The 27401-nt window shown below is 41.7% G+C and overlaps 2 protein-coding genes across 14 annotated transcripts in view; one reads left to right on the forward strand and one right to left on the reverse strand.

Moving 5' to 3' along the window:
- The window catches only part of Mbtd1 (mbt domain containing 1), a 66365-nt gene extending 63490 nt beyond the window's left edge, over positions 1–2875 (reverse strand). For 4 of the 12 annotated variants that reach the window (XM_042671596.1, XM_042671605.1, XM_042671578.1 and 1 more), the window contains exon 1: positions 2773–2875. Coding sequence is in view for 4 of the 12 variants with exons in the window: in XM_042671548.1 (XP_042527482.1) it covers positions 2471–2491 (21 nt within the window). In the remaining 8 variants the exon portion in view is untranslated. Of the gene's footprint in view, positions 1–1747; positions 1823–2470; positions 2696–2772 lie in introns of those variants that run through there. The other 8 variants (XM_042671548.1, XM_042671588.1, XM_042671538.1 and 5 more) reach the window with 3 other exon arrangements.
- Positions 2876–3138: 263 nt separating this feature from the next.
- On the forward strand, positions 3139–27158 carry Utp18 (UTP18 small subunit processome component). Of its 2 annotated transcripts, XR_006146750.1 has the most exons (15): positions 3139–3613; positions 5195–5307; positions 8174–8272; positions 9340–9407; positions 10693–10781; positions 12962–13087; positions 13189–13363; positions 15291–15391; positions 15628–15718; positions 17476–17599; positions 20810–20984; positions 25404–25546; positions 26204–26242; positions 26346–26466; positions 27013–27158. XR_006146750.1 is itself a non-coding variant. In XM_042674008.1 (14 exons), the coding sequence occupies exons 1-13, from the start codon at positions 3266–3268 to the stop codon at positions 26226–26228; spliced, it is 1677 nt and encodes a 558-aa protein (XP_042529942.1). In that variant the 5' UTR covers positions 3140–3265; the 3' UTR covers positions 26229–26242; positions 27013–27158. The 2 variants fall into 2 exon arrangements, 1 of the variants encoding a protein (XP_042529942.1); XM_042674008.1 differs by lacking the exon at positions 26346–26466 and having other exon boundaries at positions 3140–3613.
- The last annotated feature ends 243 nt before the right edge of the window (positions 27159–27401 follow it).

The following is a 27401-nucleotide window of genomic DNA, read 5'->3' on the forward strand; positions in this document are numbered from 1 at the left end:
TTTGAAGTTAATTTGAGATAAAAGACTCCAGGGTTTTTCCTGCATGGATCCTTAGACCTCAGCCTACTTATGCCCAGCTCTCTTTTTTTAATTTCAGCACTACAGTACATTTTAAAACCAATCATGTGTTTCATTTTAATTTTCAAAATTAGAGATTAAGAGTATCTGACATACATACAGTCCACATATAACCAGCCATAAAGCAGACAGCAATGTCCTCTTTAAAGATAAAACCAGTTGTTCCTGTCTAGTATGTTTAGAATGCAAATGTTTCCAAAGTCAATCAACATGTCATGACAGTTGAGGTTTAAAGTTGGCAGGAAATTAACTTGAAACTCTCTATAAACTAAAACTTGAAAGGTATCATTATATATAACTCCATTAATTTTTACATCCCATGTTAAATTCTAGTGATTAGATTTGGAGAAAATAGTCACAGTTTCATGAAGTTAAAAATTGGATAGTTAAAAAGTATGGCACAACATAAGACTATGCATACACATTCAAGAAAGATTCTACCATAATTTGCAAGATTCTACCATAATTTGCACAGCCTTGAGTATGGGCTTCTACATAAATAGAAGCTACTTGTTTATTCAGAGATAGGGGCGCAAGAAAAAAAACACACAGCTATTTTTCTTTTTAAATACTCTTTGGTGTTGAGATAAATGAAAGAAAAGTAACAGTTTAAGCACACAAGAGCAAAGCAACAGTCTAAGAGGGGGAGAAAAACGTGCTCTCAAACGTTTTAAACAGATATTGGGAATTTAAAATAAAATTTATTAGTTGGCTAAATTTTAGGCCAGATATGTACTTGTTTTGACTCCCAGTATACCATATTCGGTAAAGGAAAATATGTGTGCCCAATATTCTTATACCATTTGGTGCACAACAAATGAAGGATAACATTAATTAGAAAAACAGAGTGGTAAACATATTTAAAAACAAATAACCAAGTAATAAACACTAACATTAATTTGGAGAGGATTAAAAATACTGCAACCTCTATGCAAATATTAAAAGCATGGCATAAAACTAAAAGAAAAAAAGTTGAAAACATAAAAATGTAAAAGCAGTTGGGAAGAGGGGACTTGGAAGGGAAGTTTACAAAGAATATTGGGGAATAGTAAAATTCTGATTATGCTTCTCAACCAGGTACTGGTTCTATGAGCTTCTTTCATGAAGGGGCACGAGCGAGCGAGAGAGAGAGAGAGAGAGAGAGAGAGAGAGAGAGAGAGAGACAGAGAGAGAGAGAGAGAGAGAGAGGGGGGGGGGGGGAGAAAAGGGCCACCCTCGAATTTCCCCAGTATCTGGCTGAAGAGAGCAGTATCAAACCATTTTCACCCGTGTAAGCTGGAACACTTGAAATTGTCCAGCCCCAGAAAAAGAGAGAGGAGGAAAAAAAAGTTTCTCTCAAAGTTCCACCCCCCCCTTCCTCCACTTCCCTGCTGTTCTTTCCTGGCACACAAAATATAGGCCAATGAGCAGTGGGTGGGTGAAGAGGATGTGAGAAAAAAAAAACACTGAGAAGTAAAAAAGAAAGAAAGAAAAATAAACAACCAGGAGCAACTTAACCAGGACTTGAATGAAGACTCTCCAGGGTCTAATGAGGGGAGGCAAACGACACTTCACAGCCTACGGGAACACGGAAGGGGCTTTCCTGCCCAGCAGCGAGCGCCGGGCTGGGCGGAGGGGGGGTGGGGGTGGTCGGGGGTGAAGGTGGAAGGGGAGAGGCCGCGCTACCTACCACTTGTCAGGAGCTGCAGAGGGAGGGAGGGGGGGGGGCGGCCGCTTTGGGTGACCTCTAGTGTCTCGTCCGACTCTGAAACGTCAGGATTGGTCTTTCACCAACGACCACGCCACGGTCCTGGGGCGGCCCACCGACGTGGAAACCCGTGCGAACCAGCGGCCCTCCCTCCCCCACGTGCCCACCCCGCCCCCTTCCGTATTTCCACCTCCACGTGCAAACGTCTGGCGCGGCGCGGCGCCCCCCGCCCCCCAACCCGGCCGCAGCCTCCCCCCCCCAGCCTCCCCCCCAGACGGCGCCCCCCCGCCCGCCCCCGGGACGCCGGGACGCCACGCTCCCACCCTCGGCGGCTAAAAAAGGAAAAGTCACCGATTCAACCTTTCTCCTCGGGCAGAGCGGGGGCGGGGAGGGGAGAGAGGAAAAGAAACAACTTTCTTCTCCATTTGTTTTCTTCCAACCCACCCCCCCCAACACACACCCTCCGAGTGTGGAGAGAAAGAACCCCGGCGAGTGTGGGACCGAGGGGGAGGGGAACCCCGGAACGTTTAACGGCCGGCAGGGGGAGGGGTGCTCCGGAGGTGGAGGGGGGCGTGGGAGGGAGAAGCAGGCCTGGGAGCTGGGGGGTCAGGGAGCTGCGGGGGTGGTTCCGGGGGTCGGGGAGCTGCAGGCGTCCCCCCCCCACGCAACCTGGCACACAAAGCGGCTGCCGCGCTCGGCTCTCACCAGATCCTTTGTGTTTTCCATCAGGGCCTCATGGGTAGGGGTTGTCCGTGCGCCCCGAGCCCGCGGCGCCCCCTCCCAGAGCGGGGGACACCAGTCACCTCTCCCCGGGAACTGCGGCGACTACAGGGCAAGGGGGGGGGGAGCCCCGGTTGGGCCCAGACCGGTGGCGGTTGCGGCAGCCCCCGGATTTCCCCCCCTTCAACTCGGGTGGCCCCAGGATATCAACAACATTAGCATAGCCCTCCCTCCGCAGCGCGCCTGCGCCGTGACCCGCGCCCCGATTGGCCCACTTCCCCACATACCCTCCTCTCGCTTCTCCAGCGTGGGACCCTCGGCAGGCGCCGTACTCTACGGGCCGTACCAAGGCGAAGGAAGGGAGAGGTAAGGAGAGCTGGTGCCAGGCCCGGTGGTTATTAAGTCAGGAGCAAGCAGACGAGTTCCTTTCGGTCTCCTCTCGTCAGTCCTCGGTCGTTCTTGCGCTTCTTTCAACACTGAGTTGCCTCGGAAAAATTTTCCACTCCCAAGTCACGCCGCTTCCCCCTACACTCGGGAAGATAGGCTCTCCCGGAGGAACTCCCACACGGGGCGGGGCTGCCGGCCGGAGTGGGAGTGACGCAGGAGGGAGGCGGGGGTGAGGTGGGGTGGGGAGTATCAGTCACGTGAGAGGCTGCGCAGGCTTCTTCCGGTCCCTCAGGGTTTCGGCGGCCGCAGCGGTGGCTGCGGCAGGCGTGACGCCTCCGCGCATGCGCGGCGGGGACTCCACGTGTGCGCCTGCGTTTCTTCTCCAACCCAGCGATGCCGCCCGAACGGAGAAACCGTACGAAACCGGACCGGAGAGCCGGCACCAGGCTTGACCGGAAGACTCAAAGAAAGCCAGATGGGAGAGCCAGACTGGATAGGGGCGGGTTGCCCCGGAAGGCTGCCCCTTCTTCATCCCAGCGGACACCTCCGGCCCAGTCGAGCTCGGCGACCGCCCTCGAGGCGGCGGCGGCGGCGGCCGAGGCAGAGCGCCGGCTCCGCCAGCGGAACCGCCAGACTTTAGAGGAGGACATACCGGCCGAGGAGCGGTGCCTGGAGGAGCTGGTCTTCGGCGACGTGGAGGAAGACGAGGGCGCGCTGCTGCGGCGTCTGCGGGGCTCGCAGGTGAGGGGGGCCTCGGCGCGGCCGGGCGCGTTCCGGCGGGGCGCGCGGTGGGCGGTGAGGCCCCGGGGGCGGAGCCTGGCTGCCCGGCGGCGGCGGCGGCGGCGGGCGCTCAGGTGTGTGTGCGCGTGTGTGCGCGTGTGTAGGGGAGCGCACAGGTGTGTGTAGGGGGTGGGGGGAGGCCGGAAGGCGGACGCCGGGGGTGGGGGTTCCGCCGCGCGCACTCCGCCTGCGGCGCCGGGTGCGGGTTTGGGCGGGTGCGGACCGCGCTTTCCCCCCTCCCCCGAGCGGCCCGAGCTGCTGGTAGTACCGCTGCAGGCGCTCCGCAGCATACTTCATTCGTTTGTGTTTGGAAAATTCCGGCGGAGAGCGCCTTTGACAGTCAGCTCCGTTATCTTCCGAGCGAACTCCGGGCAGTCGTGGGGTGGATCACCTACCGCCGTTCTTCGCCCGAGCTTCCCCGAGTTCCGGCCTGGGAATCTGCATTTTGACCATCTTAAACCTCCCCCTCCCGTCCCCAGCGTGATCACGATATATATATATATATATACGTATATATGTATACACACACCCATATATATATATACACGTCATTTTTTGAGAATTGTATGTCTTTTGGTACGTATTCTCAAGCTTCTGGATGCCAAAACTCAACGCTTCCTGACAACGGGCAATACCCGGCGCGATTAAAATTAAATTTTTGCTCTCTGTCATTCGCTTTATTCTGTATCTGGCTTTTGCACCAACGTAGAGATTCTAGGCGTTGGAAGAGACCCAGCAATGGACATAACTAACAACAACGACAAAAAATCTCCCTGCTCTCTTGGAGCTTTTGTAACCAGTAATGATCTAGATGCAAGGTAAAGCAGATAAAAGTGGTGGCAAGTGCTGAGAGAACAAAGTAAAACTTTTAGGAAAGGGAAATAGTTTGTGTAGGGGAGGTGTGTGAAGTTTGTAGATTGAATGGCCAAGGACAGTCTGGCAGAATTACTGCCTCCCTCTGCTAAATTAATACACATTTAGCAGGTATCTGCTGATGTCTATAACCTTCTTTGTGTGTAGTTGGGAGAAGGACTGGAAAAATGTGCAACTGGGACTGTGCCGATGGTATTTGAAGGAGCTTAAAACAGCTATAGGACATTACTGTCATGTGGGTTGGGGGAAGCCCCAGATCACTTTATCGGGGTTCTATGGTTTGGATTTAGATTACATATTTTGGTATAAAATTTCAAGGATATGGGGGCCAACCACAGTCAAGAACAATGGAAAAGAGATGTACCTAAGAATATGAGGTAGGAAGCCGGGTGCTGGTGGCTCACGCCTGTAATCCTAGCTACTCAGGAGACTGAGACCTGAGGATGGCGGTTCAAAGCCAGCCCGGGCAGGAGAGACCGTGAGACTCCTAGCTCCACCAGAAAACCGGAAGTGGCGCTGTAGCTCAAGTGGTAGAGTGCTAGCCTTGAGCTGAAGAGCTGAGGGACAGTGCCCAGGCCCAGAGTTCAGGCCCCACGACTGGACTCCCCCCCCCCCCCCCCAAAAAAAAAAGAAAAACTCAGAGCTTGAATGTGTTTTGTTTTTCTGTAGACTCAACATGGTGGAACCTTGGATGATTCTGAAGGGGAGAATGAAGCACATGATAATTTTCCCCCCCAGAAGAAACCAGTTTGGGTGGATGAAGAAGATGAAGATGAAGAAATGTAAGTTGTTTGTTCCTTCTAGAATTTATATAGTCATTTTCCCATGAACTGATTCCATCAATGAAATGAAACTTAGAAATCACGCATGAGAAATTGCAGCAAGTGGTGAAAATTACTCATATTTTAAAAAGGTATGATTATTGAAAAGGTTGTTCATCATTCCATGCTGAGGGAGAACTTCTGTTAACCTTTGATATAGGTTTCTCCCTATCTGGGTTTGCTAGAGTGGCATTCTACCACTGAACCATGCATTTGGCCCATCTGGTCTTTTCTGTACGACGTACACTAGCTCTTAAGAGGACATAGTTTGGTCTTGGTGCTGAGCTTGCCTTTTTTTTGTTAATTGACCAGTTCCAAACAGCATGGACAAGCTTGAAAATCCACCTTTTTTTAATTTGCAAAATCAGCATAAATAATAGTAACAGGCTGTTGGGGTTAAGATGGTGCACATAAAATTTCTAGTATATGATGCTTGAAGCTGAAGGCTTAAAAGAAAACTTGCACACACAGATGTAATTTCACAGTATACAGTGTGTACTGTATACTTGATATTTTGACATTCTGCCTGAAGTTACTTTGTAAGCATCTCATGTAAAAAAAAAACTATATGCAATTTTAAATGGTTATTGTAGCCCTTGAATGAATCAATCATAATTTATGTAGCTGTTTTTGGATAAATATTTTGTATTACATTAGTACTGAGGTAAATATCTTCAAAAATAAACATTTTTATTTTTTTGGTTGGTCGTGGGGCTTGAATTCTGGGCCTGGGTGCTGTCCCTGAGCTCTTAAGCTCAAGGCTAGTGCTCTACCACTTGAGCCACAGTGCCACTTCTGGTTTTCTGGTGGTTTATTGGAGATAAGAGTCTCATGGACTCTCTTAACCTGGCTGGTTTTGAGCTGCGATTCTCAGATCTCAGCCTCCTGAGCAGCTGTTCTTTTTTTTTTTTTTTTTTTCAGTTGTGGGGCTTGAACTCTGGGCCTGGGCACTCAAGGTGAGTGTTCTACCATTTGAGCCACAGTGCCACTTCCATAAACATTTTTTTCTTATTCCTTAAGATTCTTTGTGGATAGAATTAATTGATTATATAGCACAGATATCTTTTAAGGTTCCTGATAAATACTGCTAGATTGCATACCAGTTTACCTTCTTGGAAAGTGTCCAGTTCAGTCCTTAAGATAGTCTGATCTCTCTGAATGCAGCCTGTGGTTCACGCCTGTAACCCTAGCTGAGATCTGAGGATCTCTGTTCAAAGCCAGCTCAGGCAGAAACATCCCTGAGACTCTTAACTCCAATTAACCACGAGAAAACTGGAATTGGCGCTGTGGCTGAAGTGGTACAGCGCTAGCCTTGGGCTGAAGAGCTAAGTAAGGGACAGCACCCAGGCCCAGAGTTAAAGCCCCAGGACTGACAAAGAGAAAAAAAAGATAGTCTAATCTTTGAAACTTCCTCATCCTTTTGGTTCTTGTTTGTCTGTTTGCCTCAGTAATGATGCTTGAACTCATCACCAGGCTACTCTTCCTTAGCTTTTTTCATTGAAGGCTGGCATTCTGGCACTTAAGCTGCATTCTAGCTTCTTGGTGGTTAATTGGGGATAAGAATTACATAGACTGGGCTGGGAAGGTGGCTCAGTGGTAGAGCGCTTGCCTTGCATGTCTGAGGCCCTGGGTTGGATTCCTCAGCACCACATAAGCAAAAAGAAAAAAGCCGGAAGTGGCACTGTGGCTCAAGTGGTAGAGTGCTAGCCTTGAGCTGAAGAGCTAAGGGACAGCTCCCAGGCCCAGAGCTCAGGCCCCACGACTGGACCCAAAAAAAAAAAAAAAAAAAAGAGTTACACAGACATTTTTGCCTGGGCTGACTTCAAACCTTGATCCCCAGATCTCAGCCTCCTAAGTAGAAAGAAATACAGGCACGAGCCACTATCACCCAACTTACTGTTTTTCTTTAAAATGTTTATTATCTTTGTTGGTTCTGGGGCTTGAACTCAGAACCTGTGCACTGTCCCTGAGTCTCTTCTGGTCTTTTCTGAGTACTTTATTGGCGATAATAGTCTCATGGACTTTACTGCCTGGGCTGGCTTTGAACTGCGATCCTTAGATCTCAGCTTCCTGTGTAGCTAGGGTTACAGGTGTGAGTCATCAGTGCCTGGAATATTTTTTTTTATGATCTGTGATAACTTATAATTTATAACTGGGAAATGTCCTTTATCATAAAGAGACAACCTTTGTGCAAATTTTTTCTTTATAGTTATTTTAAAGTTTGCTTTTTGTGTATTGAGCTCTTATTCTTACTTGGGGTTTATTTTGAAGAATATTTCTAGGTAAGTTATGATGAGTGTTGTGAAATATTAGCTTTCTAGACAGTAACTATGATTTGGAATACCAGAGAACCAAAAGAAAAAGAATAGAGAGTGTGCATATGAGATATTCCACATCTTATAATCTTTTTATGTTTTACATGATACTGAGGTTTTGAACTTACGGCCTGGCAGGCACTGTACCACTTGAGCTACACCATCAACCACCATATCTTACAGTCATAATCAATATTGTTCCATTAAATGCTTTGGAAAATACTAAAGGGACTATCAATTTATGATGACTTTAAAATTGCTTAACTTTTTTTTTTTCTGTCAGTTGTGGGGCTTGAACTCTGGGACTGGGCACTGCCCCATAGCTCTTCAGCTGAAGGCAGGCATTGTACCACAGCGCCACTTCCAGTTTTCTGGTGGTTAATTGGAGATAAGAGTGTTATAGACTTTCCTGCCTGGGCTGGCTTTGAACTGCAATCCTCAAATCTTAGCCTCCTGAGTAGCTAGGATTACAGGTGTGAACCACTTACTTAAATTTTGCTGTTATTTTTCAGGGTTGACATGAAGAAAAATCGATTTCGGAAAGATATGATGAAAAATGCCACAGAAACTAAACTCTCAAAAGATAAGCTTCAAAAGAGACTCAAAGAAGAGTAAGTATCACTTTTTACTGGCTTATATCCAGTAGTTTACCTTTGTTTTGTCTTTGGCTATAGCAGCATAGCATCATTTTTGATTACATTTTTAGTTCCCACCTCCAACCCCCAAGCTTGAACTCTCCCAGAGCTGTTTTGTTCAGGAAAATTAAAAAGAAAAAAACAAAACAAATGGACATAGTGTGAACAGGCATTAATACTGTTGGGAAATTTTCTGGGGATTGTAGTGCTCAGTACACTAATGCCTGTTGTCCAATTTCTGAAAGTAGTTTCATATGTTTTGTCCATTTTTCTAGTAGTTTATAGCTAGTGGCTGTGTTTGGAGGGTTTTTAATTTTTTTTAATATTATTTGGGCTTGAATTCAGCCTCATGCTCTCACTGATCTTTGTTATACAAGGCTGTTGCTCTCTATCATTGAGACTTGCCTATGGTTGGCATTTTTGAAGGTTAATTTAAATTGAGTTTCACAGACTCTTCTTGAACTGGCTTGGAACTTCTTTGAACCTCTGTCCTCAGATGGCAGCCATTTGAGTAGCTAGGATTATAGATAGGAGCCACTGGTACCTGGTTAGTTTGTACTTCTGTGTTAAAGAATTAAAAATGACTCTCTGATCTCTTCTAGCTACTTTTAGCACAACTGTTAACGCTTGTTTTTTCAGGTGGAAAGCACCTATTTAAATGATACATGATGAAGCTTTGTTTATTCTCACTAATCTATTACAAATTTCATGTACTCTGGCATTAGTTTGTAACCACAAAGAGACTTCTTTACTTAGTCTTGAACATTTGTGTTTCTCTGAGCAAATAAGACAAATATCTAGACATAAATTTAACAACAGATTTGTGTCTAGATGTTCTATAGCCAAGATTACTTTAGGTGAGCAGAGGTTCATGAAAGTTCTCAACATAGGCTCTATATGAATAAGAGAACTTTTGTTCTTAAAGGTAGTGACTGGTAGAAATTCTATACATACTCTCAAGGATGCTTATATATTTTATATATCCACATCTATGAACATGAAGATTACCACAGCATTGTTTTGTTTCTCAATATTTTGTTTAGATTTCAGCATGCTATGGGAGGAGTACCTGCATGGGCAGAGACTAGTAAGCAGAAAACATCTTCAGATGGTGAGTTGATGACTTGTTAGTCTCTTTACTTACTCTGTTATTATTTGAGTTTTCTTATGCTCCTTAAAATCTAGTATTTCAAGAGGCCTTTTTTGTTTTGTTTTTGCTGATGCTCAGATTTTGAAGTCTGTTGTTTCTTAGAGGGAAGTATAGGCAGAGATGAGGAATAGCTGCCTGGTGGACAGATGATGCCCATGAATTTGGTACCTGATGGGATAGACATATACTTCTTGTCAGCTGCCCATGATTGTCTGCTTGCATTGATAATTTTGTATGGCCCACATATGAATTTACACATGTCCAAGTGACTCTGGGCAAAAAAAAAAAAAAAATGGATTTTCTACCCCTAATTTTTCAATCTCCCTCCCCAAAAAGTTTGATGGCTCTTTATTATTTTGAAACCTGTGCATTTTTTTCTTTGGTTTTTCAGTCAAATTATAATACTAATATTGGCCTTACTATATTTCACTGAGTGCTGAACATTGCATATGAAAAGTTAATTAGAGGTAGGATAATAGTTTGTGTGACTGGGTAGGGAATACTAGTAATCTCAGAGCATCTTATTCCAGTGAGGAGTTGTGAAGGTTTAAAGCCAGATTTCAGTTCTTGAAGCTTTTTTTTTTTTTTTTTTTACTTTACCTATAATCCTACTTGTAGCATTTGTGGCCTTGATTGAAAGCCTGGTAGTTTACCAGACCTCTGTCAAGAAGCTTAGAGGGCTTGGTGGTGCTAGTTGTAGCCTTCTTAGCTCCATGAGGGTTTAAAGAAGTCTGTTCAACTTCTCAGCTGTTTCTTGTACTGTTTTCAGTCATGTCTAGGGGACAAGAAGCCTTGTTAGCTTTCTGAAGTTAGGTTATACATTTTGCTGACTGTGATCTTTTAGTCAACGGATCTCTTACTCTTAGTTCTTTTGCATTTATGGTGTTAAGCTAGCTCTGCTGTTCTTCCCATTGCTAATTTTGACATAATTATGAGTTGCTCTTTTTAAATGAAATTGCTGGCTTTATTTAAACTTGCATGTTTCACTTCATCTTTAGTCACCATCTGTGTGTTAATCTTCTATTTGAGTCAAGCTTTGATTTTTAACTATGTATGCTAAATGCTAAGTCATCATTGTCTTTTCCTTTAAAATGTGTTCTGCTGTTTTGCTTTTACCAGGTGGAACTTTAAAAAGGTGGTTGAGTTTAGAAGGCCAGGAGGGGAATTGCAGTTGGAAATAGAGTAGTTTGAGATAAGGTAAAAGACTGTTATTCTAAAGTTAGCTTTATGGTTTTCCCTGACTTAGATGAAAGTGAAGAAGATGAAGATGATCTGTTGCAGAGGACTGGGAATTTCATATCCACATCAACTTCTCTTCCAAGAGGAATCTTGAAGGTGAGAGTTGGTGAAGTTGAGACTTATCAATTATTTTTGAGATCTATTCAGCTTCACAGTATGTATGGGTTTCTGATATGTGTAAGATTAATTGTGCTTTTTACTTCGGTAAATATTTGTTAGTTTTTTTTTTCTTTTTGCTTCTGTTTTTGCAAAAAAAAAAAAAAGATCAAAAAGTAAAACCTGAATCATACTTAGTTTCTCCTTTTGCATATCTCTTTGCATTTCCCTTGGTAGCATCCTCACCATATTGCTGTCATCTCCTTGGCCCATGTAGTTGTTTTGTGACTGGCCTCTATATTTAACACTTTGCCTCCTTCTAAATCATTTTTCATACAGTAGCCAAGTGTTGACCATGCCACTTTTCATTGCCTTTTGGAACCCTGTGAATTCCTATCATAGTCTACACTGCCTTGATTGATCTAGCTTTTGCCCACATCTCCTTTTCTTTGTTCTCTGCTAGAGCCATGCAAATCTTTTATTTTCCTTAAAACAGGCTGGGTTATTTTTTTACCTGTGAACTTTTGTCCATGTTTTTCCTCCAGTCTGTCCATTAAGTGTTGCTAGTGGCCAGCTTGGTCTCTGTTCAAGTACCACTTTAGATAATACTTTTTGGGGGGGTAGGGGGGGCAATCATGGGGCTTGAACTCTGGGCCTGGGAACTGTCCCTGAGCTCTTCAGCTCAAGGCTAGTGCTCTACCACTTGAGCCACAGTGCTTCCAGTTTTCTGGTGGTTAATTGGAGATAAGAGTCTCATGGACTTTCCTTCCTGGGCTGGCTTTGAACCTCAATCCTTAGATCTCAGCCTCCTGAGTAGGATTATAGGCATGAAGTGGCTTATGCTATTTACATTTTAACTTCTGCTATTTATTGTGGTATTTAAGTGCCTACAGAGTAAAGTGCTTCAATTACATATCTCAAATTAACAGCTTTTTTTCCCCCGCACTATAAAATGGCATGTTTTAGATTTTGCTAAGTTACTAAGAGACAGAGAGCACAGCTCATTCAGTTCTTCACAGAGTGAACTCACCTCCATTGAAAATGTAGTTAACATAAATCACTGGTTCCAAACAAATGTATACATTATGCTTCCCTCATGCCTTCTTGGCTGGCTTACTCATGGCTGGCACTCTACCATTTGAACTATGTGTCCAGCCTTGCTTTCTTTTTATTTTTTGTTGTTGTTGTTTTTGCCAGTCTTTGGGCTTGAACTCTGGGCCTGGGCACTGTCCCTGAGCTTCTTTTGCTCAAGGCTAGTATTCTACCACTTGAACCACAGTGCCACTTCTAGCTTTTTCTGTTTATGTGGTACTGAGGAAATGAACCCAGGGCACTCTACCACTAAGCCACATTCTCAGCCATAAAGAAACAACATTTTTTTTTTTTGGTCAGTCATGGGGCTTGAACTCTGGGCCTGAGGTTTTCAGCTCAAGGGGAGCGCTCTACCACTTGAGCCACAGCACCATTACCAGCCTTGCTTTATTTATTTATTTACTTATTTTTGTTGGTCGTGGGGCTTGAATGCTGGGCCTGGGTGATGCCCTCAGCTCTTCAGCTCAAGGCGAATGCTCTTCCACTTGTCTCACAGTGCCACCTCCGATTTTCTGGTGGTTAATTGGAGATAAGAGTCTCATGGACTTTGCCACTTGGGCTGGCTTTGAACCTTGGTCCTCAGATCTTAGCCTCCTGAGTAGCTAAGGATTATAGGCGTGAGCCACTGGTGCCTGACTTCAGCCTTGCTTTTTGTTGACAAACCAGAGATGGACTCTCATATACTTTGGAGAACATGGAGTAAAGTCGATCATGTCATAGTAGCCAGAAAGGAGAAAAGGAAAGAGGAAAACCAGGGCAAACTTTAGTCCCAGGGCCATGTTCTCAGTGCCTTACTTCCTTCATCGAGGCCCCATATCCTACAGTTTTCAACACTACCACTGGGGACACATGAGTCTCTGGGGGAGCATTTCATATTTGTGCCTTAACAAAAGGATCTGTCTTAATGATTATTAATCCCGTAATTGGAGAGGTGGTAAACATGGATACTTGTAAAGAAGAGACTTGTAGTTGGTGCCAGAGTTGTAGCTTTTGGCTACCATTCAGTTCTTTTCTATTGTAATCATAATGCTTGTTTCTCTACACTACATTATTTGAGTTGATAAAATTTTTGCTTTATTATTCTACAGATGAAGAACTGCCAGCATGCCAATGCTGAACGGCCTACCACTGCTCGGATTTCTTCAGTTCAGTTCCACCCTTGTGCTCAGGTGGTGATGGTTGCTGGGTTAGATAATTCTATTTCACTCTTTCAGGTATGCTTTGTAAGGGAAGGCTTGTAATGTGATAGTTTCACTGCCAGCATATAGAGTCTATGGACAAAAAACCAAGAGCAACATTTTGTACTTTCTTACAGGTTGATGGCAAAACAAATCCTAAAATCCAGAGCATCTATTTGGATAGGTTTCCAATCTATAAGGCTTGTTTTACTGCAAATGGAGAAGAGGTTTTAGCCACAAGTGTTCACAGCAAAGTTCTTTATGTCTATGATATGCTAGCTGGAAAGTTAGTTCCTGTGCATCAAGTGAGAGGTAAGATTTCTGTTGAGCTTCCAACCAGTTCCCCCTACCCCACTAAGCTGAGTTCATTTTAACAATAATTATGACCACTTTTTCACCTCAGAGGAATCTTAAGAGTGTTAGTTACAACATTTGGAAAAATGTCATTTTATTGAGCTAATGTATTTAAATGAAGGTAATAAAAAATGACCTTTTTTCTTTTCTTTTTCTTTTCTTTTTTTTTTTGGTCGGTCATGGGGCTTGAACTCGGCCTGAGCGCTGTCTCTCAGCTTTTGAGCTCAAGGCTAGCGCTCTACCACTTGAGCTACAGCGCCACTACCGGTTTTCTGGTGGTTTATTGGAGATAGGAGTCTCACGGTCTCTCCTGCCCGGGCTGGCTTTGAACCGAGATCCTCAGATCTCATCCTCTTGAGTAGCTAGGATTACAGGCTTGAGCCACCGGCGCCTTGCGAACTGGCCTTTTTTCTTAAGCATTTACAGCATGATCATAATTTACAAATATATCACCCTAGAATGCAGTTGCAGATTCTTGGTTGTAAAGTTAGCAACTGAGAGAGTTAGATGTACCTGGCTTGTAGCTTCTGGACATATGCTTCACTTCGTTGATAGATAGGAATTACATCATCTGTTTCTGTGGTTTATTGTAACTTTTATTTATACTTCAAGGTATTTGTGTCTTTCTTTTCCCAGTCCTAGGGCTTGAACTCAGGGCTTGGGCGCTGTCTCTGAGCCTCTTTGTGGTTAAGGCTAGCACTCTACCACTTGAGCCACAGCACCACTTTCAGCTTTTTCTAGTAGTTTATTGGAGATAAGAATCTCACAGACGGGCTGGGAAGGTGGCTCAGTGGTAGAGTGCTTGCCTTGCAAGCATGAGGCCCTGGGTTTGATTCCTCAGCACCACATAAGCAAAAAGAAAAAAGCCGGAAGTGGTGCTGTAGCTCAAGTGGTAGAGCGCTAGCCTTGAGCTGAAGAGCTGAGGGACAGTGCCCAGGCCCAGAGTTCAGGCCCCACGACTGGACCCAAAAAAAAAGAGAATCTCAGACTTTTCTGCCCAGACTGGCTTCGAGCCATGCTCCTCAAATCTCAGCCTCCCGAGTAGCTTGGATTACAGGCATGAGCCACTGGTTGGTGCCTGGCTTTGTGTCTTTTTTTTTTGTTTATAAAGAGTAAAATAATGTAAAAAATAAACTATTTTTATCAGTAAAGATTTATTTGCTCTCAACCTTACCCATTCTTTTGTATTCTTCTACTGTTACCACAAAATATAGTGACACTTCATTCATGATTCTTTTGGGGACCAATGCCATTGTAATGAGGTTGGCTGAGTTATTATCATAAATCTGGGAGGTAGTGTTGGCACAAGCCACAGCTCACTGGCGGTTTTGTTACAATGCACGTGTCTCTAAAAGGACAAGGGTAGCTTTTTACAGCCATATTTCTGCTTGCCATTGACTGAATAAGGCCAACTTAAACATTTATGGTGCTTATCTTTATTATTTGCACTCTTCACTGTGTTCTCTAATACCTTTCATGATCCTTTCTTAGTAGGTTCTTCGTTTATCTAATTGTGCTTTGAGCCTGGGTTTCTTAGACATTAATGTGCATATGAATTTAGCTGGGAGTCTCAAGGTTGCAATTACAATTCTGAAGTATTTCTGATGCGTTTATCGTTTATTCTTATAGTGCATTACTACTTACATTTGGAAAATTGATATATTTACTATCTGAAGAACTGAATCTGTGCTTTACAATTAAAATGGTGAATGTTAACTACGACAGTTTTACCAAGCATTTTGTTTGGGTCCTTTTTGGTGATCCTTAGGATTTTGCTCACTCATAACATTGTGACATTTTAAAAGGTAAACTCAGTTGTAAGAAGGTGATAACTTTATTGAAACTTACGTTAACCTTATTTTAATTGATTCATCTCCTTTAATAGGTTTGAAAGAGAAAGTAGTGAGACGTTTTGAAATCTCCCCAGATGGATCATTCTTGCTCATAAATGGTATTGCTGGATATTCTCATTTACTGTCAATGAAGGTAAAGCATTATTAGTTGTTCTCTTGTTCCTTTTGAGTTAGATATTAGTATATCAGGATTAAAGACAATCTTGAACCCTAACTGTGTACCCTTGAATCTTCATAGTAGAGGTACTTAGCGGAGTAATTGTGGGCAGTTGGTAGAAAATCTTGATGGTCAGAAAAAGATTTAAAATTAACTTCTAGAAACTAGAGAACAGTTCACTAACATTTGGTAAATAATATGTATTATTTTAGACCAAGGAGCTGATTGGTAGCATGAAGATTAATGGAAGAGTATCAGCATGCACTTTCTCTTCAGATAGTAAGAAAATATATACTTCTTCTGGTAAGTTAATGAAAAGAGAAGCAGAAGTTTGGGTGTCTTGTGTCAAATTTAATTAAAAATGACTTGGTTTTTTTTTTTTTTTTTTTTTTAAGTTTCCTTAGAAGATGAGATTTCACTTTATAACTAACTTTTTATAACTAACTTTTTTTTTTGGTCGGTCGTGGGGCTTGAACTCTGGGCCTGGGCACTGTTCCTGCGCTCTTCAGCTCAAGGCGAGCGCTCTACCGCTAGAGCCACAGCACTACTTCACCACTTCCGGTTTTCTAGTAGTTTATTGGAGATAAGAGTCTCACAGACTTTCCTGCCCGGGCTGGCTTTGAACCGTGATCCTCAGATCTCAGCCTCCTGAGTAGCTAGGATTACAAGCGTGAGCCACCGGCTAACTTTTTTACAATAACATTTTCCTCCTCATTTACAAATAGTAATATTGAAGAACTAGCCACCTTCAACATGCAGTGTTAGCATGTTCACTGCTGCTTAACCTTTATTCTTTGCCCAGCCTGAGGAAGTTGATTTGTCAAGGAAGTAGTTGGAACTGAAATTGGCTCAGAGCTCATTAAAGTGGGGAATAAGGGAACATATACAGAAGGGTGAACTTTGGAACAGTATTTACAGAAAAGGAAGAGATAAGTAGGGAACGAGGAGCCATTTTTGAGGTGGCTGTACGGTTATCACAGCTGTGGATAATGGATTAGGGAGGAGGGTTGTCAGAATCAACTGGATGAGAGAAAAAAATGAAATGAGGACTGATTTTCACAGATGGTCTTTGCTTACATATAAATATTTGTGGTCTTTTCGTATTTGATATCCTGTGTGCGTGCATGTTTGTGTGCATGTGTGTGTGAACGTGCGCACGTCTTGGGTCTTGAACTCAGGGCCTGAGCACTGTTGTGAGTTTCTTTGCTCAAGACTAGTGTTCTTTTGGTTAATTAGAAGTGAGAGTCTCATGGACTTTGCTATCTGGGCTGGCTTTGAATAGCTAAGATTACGGGTGTGAGCCACTGACACCTAGCTTAATATCTTTATCTTGCCCACATAATTCTCCTTTCTCTAAATTATTTATGCTTATCACTAGTAGCATTCCTTGTTATTGAAATGACCTGGAAAGATTAAAAAAGTGAATATATCTTCTAAGTTAAATGGTAAATTATTTGTGTCTGGATCAGTTCTTCCTAGATCTGAGGATCATGTTTTTTTGTTGTTGTTTTAAGTGAAAAATCCTTTCTATTAGCCCAGCTTGTGCCTGTAATCCTAGCTACTCAGGAGACTGTGATCTAAGGCTTATGGTTCAAAGGTAGCCTGGGTAGGAAAGTTTGAGACTTTTACCTCCAATTAACCACCAGAAAACAAGAAGTGGATCTGTGGCTCAAAGTGGTAGAGTGCTAGCCTTGATCAAAAGAGCTCAGGGAGGAATTCAAGTCCCTCAACCAACAAAAAGAGAAAAAAGTAAAGTCCTTTCTTTGGATGGACTTTTTAAACTGTAATCTTTGGATGGACTTTTTAAACTGTGTAAGTTCACAGGAAATTTTTGTAGGGGCTGGGGATGTATCTCACGATTAGAATGTTTGTCTAGCATGTTCAAGGACTTGGATTCGATCCTCAGCATTATAGTAAATGTTTGTAGTCCATTTTCTAGAAGCAGGAGTATTATTTTTTGTAGTCCATGATATTAACTAGGCCTATAAACATGGTCAATTCACTTGACTTTCAGGTTTAAAGCAAAATTAACCAAGCTTTTCTTTGGATCTTTTCTTCAGGGGATGGTGAAGTTTATATTTGGGATGTGAACTCTAGGAGGTGCCTTAACAGATTTGTTGATGAAGGCAATTTATGTGCATTAAGCATTGCCACATCAAGGAATGGACAGTATATTGCTTGTGGGTGAGTAGAGGTTCATGACACCTAAATCATTGTGCCAGTGAGAAAGTTTGTGTATGAACAATTCTGGTAAACCCAGGTGAGCCTTTTGCTTTGTCTTGATGCAGCATTTAATATGTCTACTTATAAAAATTACATATTCATATAACTTAATTTATATTTTAATTTAATAATGCCATGTTAATAAATGTTTTCCAGATATTTAGCAAAGAAAATAATAAATTACCCTTAAATCATTGTGTATTTCCCTATATTTAAAATACCCATTTGGTCTCATCTTGTTTTCTTTCTATTTTCATTTTCTTGAGGAGGAGGTAGAATAAATCAACTTCAGATTTAAGGTTTTTTTTTTTTTTGCGGGGGGGGGGGGGCGGGGAGGGGGAGGGCAGTTCTGGGGCTTGAACTCAGAGCCTGGGTCTGTCCCTCAGCTTCTTTTGCCCAAGGCTAGTGCTCTACCATTTGAGCCATAGCACCTTTTCTGACTTTTTCTGAGTGGCTTATTGGAGATGAGTCTTAAGGACTTTCTTGCCCAGTTTGTCATAGAACATTGATTCTCAGATTTCAGCTTCCTGAGTAGTGAGGGATACAAGGATGAGCTACCAGTACCCAGTCAGATTTAAATCTTAAAGATAATTATAGCAATTTTAGCACTCTGGTAGTGGGATCTCCTTATGTTCTTGGGAAATAGCATTTTTTATTTTTGTAGATATTTAAAAAAATGATATAACTAAAATATTTTATTATTACTGAAGAAAGTGGTTATTACATTGGGAAAAAGATGGCTTTATTCTTTCCTAGTTGATTGAGAGAGGAGGTATTGGATACTTACTGTGGACTAGATCCTTAGCACTTTATACAAACATTTTTAGTCATAAGATGCATTACCAAACCACTGATTAGCATCTCTAAGTAGTATAGTAGTATTAGGAGCATGAAAAAAATTATAATGTGTCCTTTGTACATGTCTTGGTTGGGTTATACTTTTTATTGAACTCATGGTTTTGCACTTGGTAGGCAGAGATTTTCCCCACTTGAGCCAAGGCTCTAGCTCTTTTTTAGTTATTTTTATATATTTATTTTGTTGGTTGTGGAGCTTGAACTCTGGGCTTGGGCACTGTCCCAGAGCTTTTTTGCTTAAGACTAGTGTTCTACCACTTTGAGCCACAGTGCCACTTCCAGTTTTCTAGTGGTTAATTGGAATTGAGAGTTTCACAGACTTGCCAGGCTACCTTCAAACCACAATTTTAAGAATTCAGCCTCTTCTCAGTAGCTAGGATTACTAGGATTACATAGGTGCCTGGCTTTTAGTTATTTTTGATTAGGTTTATGTCTTGGCCAGCCTGGACCATATCTTCTATTTACATTTCCTACATAGCTGGGGTGATAGGTGTATGCTGCCATTCCAAGATGAGTCTTGCAAATGTTTTGCTTAGGCTGCCCTCAAACTGTGATCATTCTCTCTTATGTGTGTATCCACAGTGGCTAGGATTATGGACATAGGCCATTACATCTTGCTTCTGTGTATTTCAGCTTCAGCTCCTACCATAATCACTACATGCTGGTAGTTCCTTGTCCCAGTTCATAGGAGACATTGTTCTGGCTAATTAATGGCCATCTCCTGTTTGGGAAAATCTTTGTATACAGAACACCCTAGTTGTAACCTGTTGGTGGATTGTCTACCCTTGGTTCAGGAGTTATTTAAGAAGTAGTTATTTGGGCTGGGAATGTGGCTTAGTGGTAGAATGCTTGCCTAGCATGCATGAAGCCCTGGGTTTGATTGCTCAGTACCACATACACAGAAAAAGCCAGAAGAGGTGCTATGGCTCAAGTGGTAGAGTGCTAGCCTTCAGCAAAAGGAGCTCCTGGACAGCGCCAGGCCCTGAGTCCAAGCCCCAAGACTGGCAAAAATAAAAGAAAAAAAGTTACTTGAATCAAGTGAGAAAATGTATATGTATAAGTAATAGGAAAACTTTAAAGCATTAAGTAATTCTTAACGTTTTGTTTGTGTGTTGGCAATAGTTAGAGCCCCTAGAAAAGGGCTTGACTTGAGGGAGTGTGTTCAGTTCCTTTTGGCAGGTAAGGCCCCCTGGAGGACGTAGTAATGAGGCTCCCATCTTGGAAATACAGAGCAGCCCCCACTAGACTGACTGCTGGAGCCTTGATTTTTGGACTTTTATGTCTCTAAAATTATGTGTGAAATAAATTTCTATCACATATATATGATCTAGTTCAGATATTTTGTTATAGCAACAGTGGGCTAAGATAGTAAGATACTTTTAATTCAGTGTCTGAATTATGTGCCTTATTTATTTTTTTTGGTCGGTCGTGAGGCCTGAACTCTGGACTTGGGTGCTGTCCCTCAGCTCTTCAACTCAAGGTTAGCCCTCTACCACTTGAGCCACAGTGCCACTTCCAGTTTTTTCTGATTATGTGGTGCTGAGGAATCGAACCCACGGCCTTATGCATTTAAGGCAAGCACTCTACCACTGAGCCACCTTCCCAGCCCTGTGCCTTATTTTTTTAATGCTCATAACATTACATTGAGACAAAAAATGTTGATATAAAGTTCTTATATGTTACTGATTTTATAAGTGATTTACTAACATTATTAAATCACTAGGTAGGATTTGCTTTTACTATTCTTTGCTAGTAAACAGTTAAATAAACGGAGTAGATAATTTCTGTAACAGTTGGTTGTAGTATTCCTATTTTTACTGCTGTTCACCACTACTTTGCACATTCCTACAGGTACAGTAAAGGAAGGAGGAGCTGTCAATGGGGAAAGCCAGTTGCTTTTCACACATTAGGATGATAGGCAGTAAGCATTATAGACTGTGAGAATGGTGATCTTGATCTCTTTTGTTCAACATTGTGTCCTAAGCACTCAAAATACTGCCTGGCATAGAGTTGGCATTTAATAGATACTTATCAGGGGAATGAATATAATAGAGATTCTATGCTTTTTTTTTTTTTGTACTTTTTTTAATTTTAAAGGTGGGCATAAGCTGACAGAAGCTGAGTTATCTAAGAGCTCTGCAAGACTGGAGTGGAACTGATAAGAATTTGTTTTGCCATGAACCATCTAGTTGCTGGGTTCTCCTTAACATGCTATTTTTCCTAACACCAGTTTGTGGATTAACATTTGTGTTCACTTAGGTTGTGAGAGCCCTTTTACTTGTTTTAAAATACTTTTATTTCCTGTTGTCTTTGCAGTTCTAGTTCTGGAGTGGTAAACATATACAATCAAGATTCTTGTCTCCAAGAAACTAATCCAAAGCCAATAAAAGCTATAATGAATCTGGTTACTGGTGTTACTTCTCTGACCTTCAATCCCACTACAGAAATCTTGGCAATAGCCTCAAGAAAAATGAAAGAAGCTGTCAGATTGGTAATATTTCTTTACCCTTTATCATTGATAACTTCAAAATTTAAGCAAAAAAACATAATGAAGTCATAATAGTGACTTCAGAACAGTAGATTATTATTAGACGTGACTAGTCACTCTTGTAGAAATTAATAGTAGTGTAGTTTTTGGCACAATTAACCACCAGTTTTCTGTTTTCAGTTCTTTTTTTTTTTTTTGGCTGTTGTGTGGCCTGAACTCTGGGCCTGGACACTGTCCTTCAGCTCTCCAGTTCAAGGCTAGCGCTTGCACTTGAGCCACAGCATCACTTCTGTCTTTTTCTGCTTATGTGGTGCTGAGAAATTGAACCCAGGGCCTCATGCATGCAAGGCAAGCACTCTACCACTGAGCCACCTTCCTGTTTTCAGTTCTTTTGGGAAAGCTAAGCTGTCCATTCTCAACATTTCTTAAGTGGTAGTCCTCACTTTCAGAAATGTTTTTCAGCATATGTTAAAAAATTTACTTAGGAGGCAGGCGCTGGTGGCTCATGCCTATAGTCCTACCTACTTAGGAAGCTGAGATCTGAGGATCACAGTTCAAAGCCAGCCCAGGCAGGAACATCTGTGACACTCTTATCTCCAGTAAACCACCAGAAAACGGGAAGTGCCGCTGTGGCTCAAGTGGTAGAGTGCTATAGAGCACTAGCTTTGAGCTGAAGAGCTGAGGTACAGAGCTCAGGCCCAGAGTTCAAGCTCCGCAGTTAACAGAAAACAAACAAACATAGGGTAAACACCTCATTCCTCTACAGTTTTCTTTATCTATTTTTTTTTCTTTTGGTCCCAGGGCTTGAACTTGACCTTGCATTCTCATTTAGTTCGTGGCTGATACTCTACCACTCAAGCCATGCTTCCAACTCAGCTTTTTGCTGATTAACTAGAGATGGAGTCTCATGAATTTTTTTGCCTGGCCTGGCTTTGAACTGTGATACTTCTAAGTCTCAGCCTCCTGAATAAGTAGTATTGTTGGTGTAGGGTATCAGTATATGGCTTTTCTTTACCTGGTTTTTAAATGCCTGTTTTAATAGAGTGGAGGCAGTACTTAGATTTTGAAAATAAATTGAAACTCAAAATAACTTAACCTAAAATTACTTCAATTCGGATAACTAGACAGTGTTCTTAAATACCTGTGTCGGGAATCCTTAGGACCACCTCAGGTTTGTGAGTTACTGGAAAGACTCAGAACTGTGTATGGCCATATTCACTTGCTGAGAATTTATTAAAGCAAAAGAATGCAAGCAAAGTGACCAAAGGGAAGAGGTGTATGGGGTGAAGACTGGATGGAACTAGTGCAACCTACCAGGAATCACCTTTACTGTTCACATAGGACATGTTTGATTCCTCTGGACAGTGAATTATATTACACATTTACCTATGCTCATCTGAGATGTAATGCTCAAGATTTTTTTTGGGTTCTTGGCAGCACCCTGTGCCTAGTATAATACTTATCAAAATACATGTACCAGAATGCCAAGTGTTAGCATAAAAGTTGCATAGAAGTATTTACAACCCATGTTCCCAGACACTATCCAGGGGTCACACTTGTAAATAAGCCTTTGTGAGGATACCAGCTGTAGTGTTACATTAACTCCTTTTGGCCCAACACTGGAGCTCATTTTATGTCACTCTTACCTCTGTGAAGTTCTCTACTCATCAGAGTACCAGTTTCTTCATTTAGCAATTATTCTAGATAAACAGCATAGAATTTAGAATAGTGATACTATATAGTACTATTATGTTTGTATTATCAGTTTATGTTTTTCAAAGATAGTTATATTTATCTTGCTTACTCAACAAAAGCTTCACATACTTAAAAGTTTCATATTTTGTTTACTTAACCAAGAACTCTTTTTTAAAATTTTTTTTTTATTTTTTATTTTTGGGTCCGGTTGTGGGGCCTGAACTCTGGGCCTGGGCGCTGTCCCTCAGCTCTTCAGCTCAAGGCTAGCGCTCTACCACTTGAGCCCACAGTGCCACTTCCGACTTTTTTCTTTTTGCTTATGTGTTGCTGAGGAATCGAACCCAGGGCCTCAAGCATGCAAGGCAAGCGCTCTACCACTGAGCCACCTTCCCAGCCCCACCAAGAACTCTTTAGAACAGTTTTGAGTTGAATAACAGTTGTTTAGAGTATTAACTTTCCAAGCCCCAGTTAGTAAGGGACAGAATTATAATTCTGATTCTATACTCTTTGTTGCACTGCTGACAGAGTGTTTTTTTTTTTGGCAGTTAGTGTAAAGAGAAGCTGAAGCTTCTGCCTGTATTACATACATCATTGTCTATGGGATAGTGTCTATACTCTCTATGGGATATGTTGGGATTCTGTGTAAGATTTTCCTTAGAAAATACTCTGCTGGGGCTGGGAAGGTGGCTCAGTGGTAGAGTGCCCTGGGTTTAATTCCTCAGCACCACATAAGCAGAAAAAGCCAGAAGTGGTGCTGTGACTAAAGTAGTAGAGCGTTAACCTTGAGCTGCTAGAGCTGAGTGACAGGGCCAGGCTCAGAGTTCAGGCTCTACCACCGACAAAAAAGAAAAGTACTCCGCTGGGGAAAAAAGAATATGAAGAATAGAGCTTTTGTATTTTATTGCCTCCTTGTTCAGTGAGTCATTTGATAAATTAGAGGTTCTAATTTGAGGTAGCTTTTAAAATCTCTGTTTTTCTCCTGGCTCATACTAACCTTTTGTCAATTTAATGATAGTAAATAGTTTCAGAAAACCATGGGATCTATATCCTGTTGACATAATATATTCTGTAAGATGCACAATAGTTAGTTCTGCCTAGTTTGCTTCAGTAATCATGACAGCCTTTATGTTTTTTTTATTGTGGTAAAATCACACAAGGAATTCATTAGTAACAGCCAAATCACATTTTTAAAATGGTAGTCAACCATAATATCTAATGGAAAGAAGCCAGGCATAACAGCTTCAGAAAGCCTCAGTGAAACCATGTTGGTATCATTAAATGCAATTGCTTATAATGATCCAAACAGTTTTGTTATCCCAGCACAAAGCTGTGAATATAAAACAAAGCTGTTGCATCAGTAGGAAACTCAAATGAACACATCTACAATCTTGGGTGTAGTACAAAGTTGCAGAATTTCTTTTTTTGTTATTTTAAATTATACTTTAAGTAGTTGTACAAAGGAGTTACCATTCAGTTTATGGATACAATTCATCTTTATTCAATGTCACTCATTTCATCATTCTTCCTTTTCCCTTCTAACCACCGGAATTTCTTATTCAGTAAATCAGGGGTAAAATAACTTGTTAGGTTTTATCCATCCACAGATTGGATGAGGACTTACCTCACTCACTTATCTAGACACGGGTCCATTTTCCTTAGAAGTTGACCTTACTCCATCTCACACTTGGTCTAGGCTTTGCATGGAGCTTTTGGCTTTCTAAATCAGAATATAGTTTCAGTGGCTGAATCAGATTTTCATGATTCAACTCTCTGAGAAGAGATGGCAAAGGTAAAGGGGTTTATCAGATGTTGAAAATTATAAAAAGTCTTAAGATACTGGAAAATGGTGTGACCCCCCCCTTGGGCCTCAGTAAAATCAAATACGTCATAATGTAAAATGTCAATTCCTGTGATGAGATTTTAGAGTTTCCTCTTTTTTTTTTTTCCTTGTGCCAGTCTTGGGGCTTGAACTCTTGAACTCAGGGCCTAGGTTTTGTCCTGAATTTTTGCATGAGGCTATCCACTACCACTTGAGCCACAGCTCCACTTAGTTTTTTCTTAGTAGATTATTGGAGATAAGACTTTGCTGCCCTATGGGCTGGGAAGTGGCTCAGTGGTAGAGTGCTTGCCTTGCATGCATGAGGCCCTGGGTTTGATTACTCAGCATCAAATAAGCAGAAAAAGCCGGAAGTGATGCTGTGGCTCAAGTGGTAGAGCACTAGCCTTGAGCTGAAGAGCTGAGGGACAGCGCCCAGGCCCAGAGTTCAGGCCTCACAACTGACAAAAAAAAAAAAAAAAGACTTTGCTGCCCTGGCTAGTTTCTACCCATAATCTTCAAATTTCAGCCTTCTGAGTAGGTAGGATTATAGGTGTGAACACTAACGCTCAGTTTGATTCTAGTATTTACTATGAGCAGTAAGCCAGAACTTTAATGGGTACTGTCATTGATTTGCCACTTCAGCCTATTCATTCACTTATTGTTCAGCAAGTGTCTGAATCTCTAGGCACCATGCTAGATGCTGCATTTTCCCTCCTTCCTTCTTAATAGTATTTTAGAAATCAAATTTTAGTTTTGAAACACTTTGCTATACTCAGAGAACAACACTTCCATGTATATGCCACAATCGAAATGAATTTTTACATCCCAACAAAAAGATAAAATGAAAAATAAAATACAAAAAAAATGAGTCCCCACTTTTGTAACTTAAGGCTTTTTATGATCTGCAGGTTCATCTTCCTTCTTGTACAGTATTTTCTAACTTCCCAGTTGTTAAAAAGAAGACTATTTCTCGTGCCCAAACCATGGATTTTTCTCCCAGAAGTGGATATTTTGCTATAGGGAATGAGAAAGGCAAAGCCCTGATGTATAGGTAGGTATTATTTATGTTTAAAAGTCAGATATGTAGAAACTGCTTTTGAAATGTGAAGAGTTACTGTGTATTCTTGGTTTTTACAGTTTGTAGATTCCACAATTATGGAGCATTTACTAGCTGTGCTAGTAAGTGAACTAGGTTGACAACACATTTATTTAGTGTTGATGATTAGTATTTCCTAGATCATAATTTGATGCTTTGGAGTAGACTTAATAGTTTTGTCTATTATCTGAGGTATTATGATCCTCTACAATGTCAGACTGAGGAATCTGAACCCAGTTGCCTACTGAGAATGGTTAGTCATTAGAAATGCCCCCCCCCCTTTTTTTTATTGTGAAAATACCTTACAGAGGGGTTATAATTACATGAGCAAGGTAATGAGTACATTTCTTATCAAGCATTGTTGCCTCCTTTGTTTCCCCTTCCCGTCCCTTCCCATCCCCCACCCCTCATTGTTGCAGTGGATCCACCTGTATCCCTATTTAAACAATTTGTTTTTTTCCCTTCCCCTCCACAAACTACACCGACATCAAATACAGTGAAAACAGGGATTATACCGTGGGGGAGGAGAAATGCCACTTTCTACTTGCCATTCCATCATCAGATTGACGATACTTTGGGTGATTACAAAGCTTTTTTTTTTTTCCTCTTCAGGTTGCACCATTACTCGGACTTCTAAAAAGAGTCTTTGAAGTAAGAAAATTCTATTTTATAAATGCTACAGGTTGTAAGGTTACACAAGTGCTGTCCCTTGGCAGAGGTACACATTAGCTCAGCTTTGTTTCTCTGCTCCTAGGTTGCTGTATCCTCAGTTAGGGGAGTGGCGTGGAAATAGAGCAGGAGCTGTATAGCCGGACCTGAGCCTTCCTTGGGAATTTCTTACCCAAATCACAACAATCTGCCTCTGTTCTTTTGAGGTCAGATCTCTAATATTGTACTCAGTAATTGTCATCAAAATTGTAATTACTGAACATGTTTAATCCATAGAGGAGAATAGGCTTAGCAGAAATAGAAATCTACAGGCTTGCATGAGCTTAAGCCTCTTACTGTATAGATGTTTCCTGGGAGATTGATTACTGAGTGGCTTACATGTGAAGTAGGGCATGTGGATGGCTATTTGTTTTGTGGCCCAGTATTTAAAACATTGGGCGTGCTTCCCTTATGTCTGCATCTTTGACTTGATAATGGTAGACCTTTGCAGTTAGCCTGTTCACCATAGTTGTTTACTGGGTCTTAGTGGTTTCAGATTCATGAAGAATCTGAAGAAGAGACTGTAGGAGTGTGGATAGATTTAGTTAGAAAAAAGAATTCATACAGATGGGAGGAATTGTGAACAGTATAGTTGTTCACAGTTGTGAGGGGAAATAGTCCAGCAATTCTGTCTCAAAATTAGAATGTTAGGACATGTTTGTGATGACCAACAGCTATAAATCAGGTGTATAATTTCTTCTTTTTTTCCTCAGATCCAGTTGAGTCACTGAGGAAGCCTGTTCCAGTATAGCTCAGAAACTTTGCAGGATGCGTATGAAAGATGATTTGTGGGGCCAATTCTGCTTAAGTTATTAGCAATCATGTCTTAATAAACACAGCAAGTTTTGTTTGACAATAAGTACATGTTTTTTTTTTCCTCTTCCATCTATACACACACATATACACACCTACTCTACAACTTGGATGCATATCTTTTAAACTAAACAGGAGAAATTGGAGACAGTTATCTTTAACCCAAAATAATGTAGGCAGATAATTCTCATTCTTCCCAATTAACCCTGATTAATATTTTCCCTTCTGCACAGATCTCTAGATTTTAGGGTATTAACTAGTAGATATTCTGAATGGCTGCGAAGGTCAT

The sequence above is a fragment of the Dipodomys spectabilis genome, unplaced genomic scaffold (genome assembly GCF_019054845.1).
Source record: "Dipodomys spectabilis isolate Male_0828 unplaced genomic scaffold, ASM1905484v1 ptg000018l, whole genome shotgun sequence".
NCBI classification, from domain to species: Eukaryota; Metazoa; Chordata; class Mammalia; order Rodentia; family Heteromyidae; genus Dipodomys; species Dipodomys spectabilis.

What these genes read in the sequence shown, in the direction of transcription:
- Utp18 (XM_042674008.1), top strand. Translation starts at nt 3,266, where the DNA reads ATGCCGCCCGAACGGAGAAACCGTACGAAACCGGACCGGAGAGCCGGC. An exon ending in GGCGTCTGCGGGGCTCGCAG is followed by an intron (nt 3,614 to 5,194) that starts GTGAGGGGGGCC and finishes GTTTTTCTGTAG; the next exon opens with ACTCAACATGGTGGAACCTT. An exon ending in GAAGATGAAGATGAAGAAAT is followed by an intron (nt 5,308 to 8,173) that starts GTAAGTTGTTTG and finishes GTTATTTTTCAG; the next exon opens with GGTTGACATGAAGAAAAATC.